The 1,492-nt window shown below is 57.5% G+C and overlaps 1 protein-coding gene across 1 annotated transcript; it reads right to left on the bottom strand.

Annotated features, from left to right (window-relative positions):
- Positions 1-895: 895 nt before the first annotated feature.
- On the bottom strand, positions 896-1,252 carry LOC127771033 (COPII coat assembly protein SEC16-like). Its single transcript, XM_052296869.1, has one exon. It carries the CDS (start codon positions 1,250-1,252, stop codon positions 896-898), a length of 357 nt encoding a protein of 118 aa, XP_052152829.1.
- Positions 1,253-1,492: the final 240 nt, after the last annotated feature.

Genomic DNA, 1,492 nt, shown 5'->3' with positions numbered 1-1,492 from the left:
GGTCCCCCTTTTTGGCGTTTCTTTCATCAACATTTTGTGCGGGTGAGAAGCGGCATCGTATCCGGGCATTTGGTATCTGTTGCCTGGTCTCGTTATTACTTAACATGCTCTTATTGCTGTTCGCCGGGAAGATGCAGCAGCGCCCAAGTACAAAAAAGTGTGACAATATTGACTCTGATGACGAGTATATTGACCTAGGCAACCGCCAACGTATAGGCCGGCTTTGCATCGGAGCATACATCTCCAACATGTCCCTGACATTTACGTCCGTGTGTCTTGCAATGGTCCTGAGGAAGTCCTACGCCTGGTTCTTTCTGCTCTTCCTTCCCATCATGCTGGCTGCTTACTACTCGGTTGCCAAGAATGGCATTACGAATGGCGTCGACTGGGGGTGGTGCAGTACGAGAGTCATCGCCCGGACATGTCTTTCTTCTTCAATCTCTCGTGTGTGTGTGTATATATATATATATATATATGAAATAACGCAGGCTAGTTTTGCTGCGCTCTCGGGGACTCTCTTAGCTAGGGTATCAGAAACAGTGCAAGGATATTCCTGTCCGGGCCCCTGAAAGCATCCTGCTGTGTGCGGCAGTCATGGGGCTATTCGTGATGACCATCTGCACAGTGCCACCGGCGGTAGCGCTCCCCAATGAGAGGTCTTCTCTAGTCAGCAAGAGCATAAATTCAGTCACTTAGGGCACTCACAGTGCGTCACCAATTTTTGAGGAGCCAACACTGCCACCTAGACTAAGAACTTTGTAAGCAACAACCTCCACAGTACATGTGGTCTTCTTTTTCCTTCACAGTGGGTCCCACCCTTCTCTCTCCTCACTTTTTACCTCCTCTCCTCTCTCTCCCTGCCTTCCCCAACCAGGCCACAAAACTGCTCCCTCCTCTAGTGCGCCGCCGGCGCCTCCCACACACCGCCGTCACCCCTCTCCCCCTCCGCCGGCGTCCCTCTCCCCCTCCGGATCTGGCGGCCCGCTGGCGGCGACACGGCGTGGGAGCCGAAGGCGGACGACCCCGAGGCGATCTCGGCGAAGGGCGCTAGCGGCGGATGACCCCGAGGCGGGCTCAGCGGAGCGCGCCGGCGGCAACGCGGTGGAGACGGCGGCGTGGGCGGTGACGGTGCCGAGGCGGCCACCCTCTCCTCCCCCGAAGCGGCGGCGGCGCCGCCGCGCTGCTTCGGCTTCGCCTTGGGCTTCTTCGACGAGGAGAAGGATGCCGCGGCGCCGCCCTTCAGCCTCCCCATGGCGCGGGCGCGTCTCTCTCTCTCCTTCCGGGCAGCGCTTGCTGATGAGACGGCGGTGGCAGGCGGCTAGATCCAGCCCGGGCGGAGAGGCGGCGCCGGGAGTTGGTTTGGTTTGCTTCTTCTCTACTTCAACGGTTGGTCGACTTCAATGCAAGAAAGCATCGGCAGCAATTGCTCCTCCCGTTTAGTTAATGTCGTCCATGGCCTCCAACGAAGGTATTCTTCTCTTCTTTCTCAAAT

Source organism: Oryza glaberrima, chromosome 1 (assembly GCF_000147395.1).
Source record: "Oryza glaberrima chromosome 1, OglaRS2, whole genome shotgun sequence".
Classification (NCBI taxonomy): Eukaryota; Viridiplantae; Streptophyta; class Magnoliopsida; order Poales; family Poaceae; genus Oryza; species Oryza glaberrima.
This window is presented reverse-complemented; position numbering and strand designations above follow the sequence as displayed.

What these genes read in the sequence shown, in the direction of transcription:
- LOC127771033 (XM_052296869.1), bottom strand. Translation starts at nt 1,252, where the DNA reads ATGGGGAGGCTGAAGGGCGGCGCCGCGGCATCCTTCTCCTCGTCGAAG.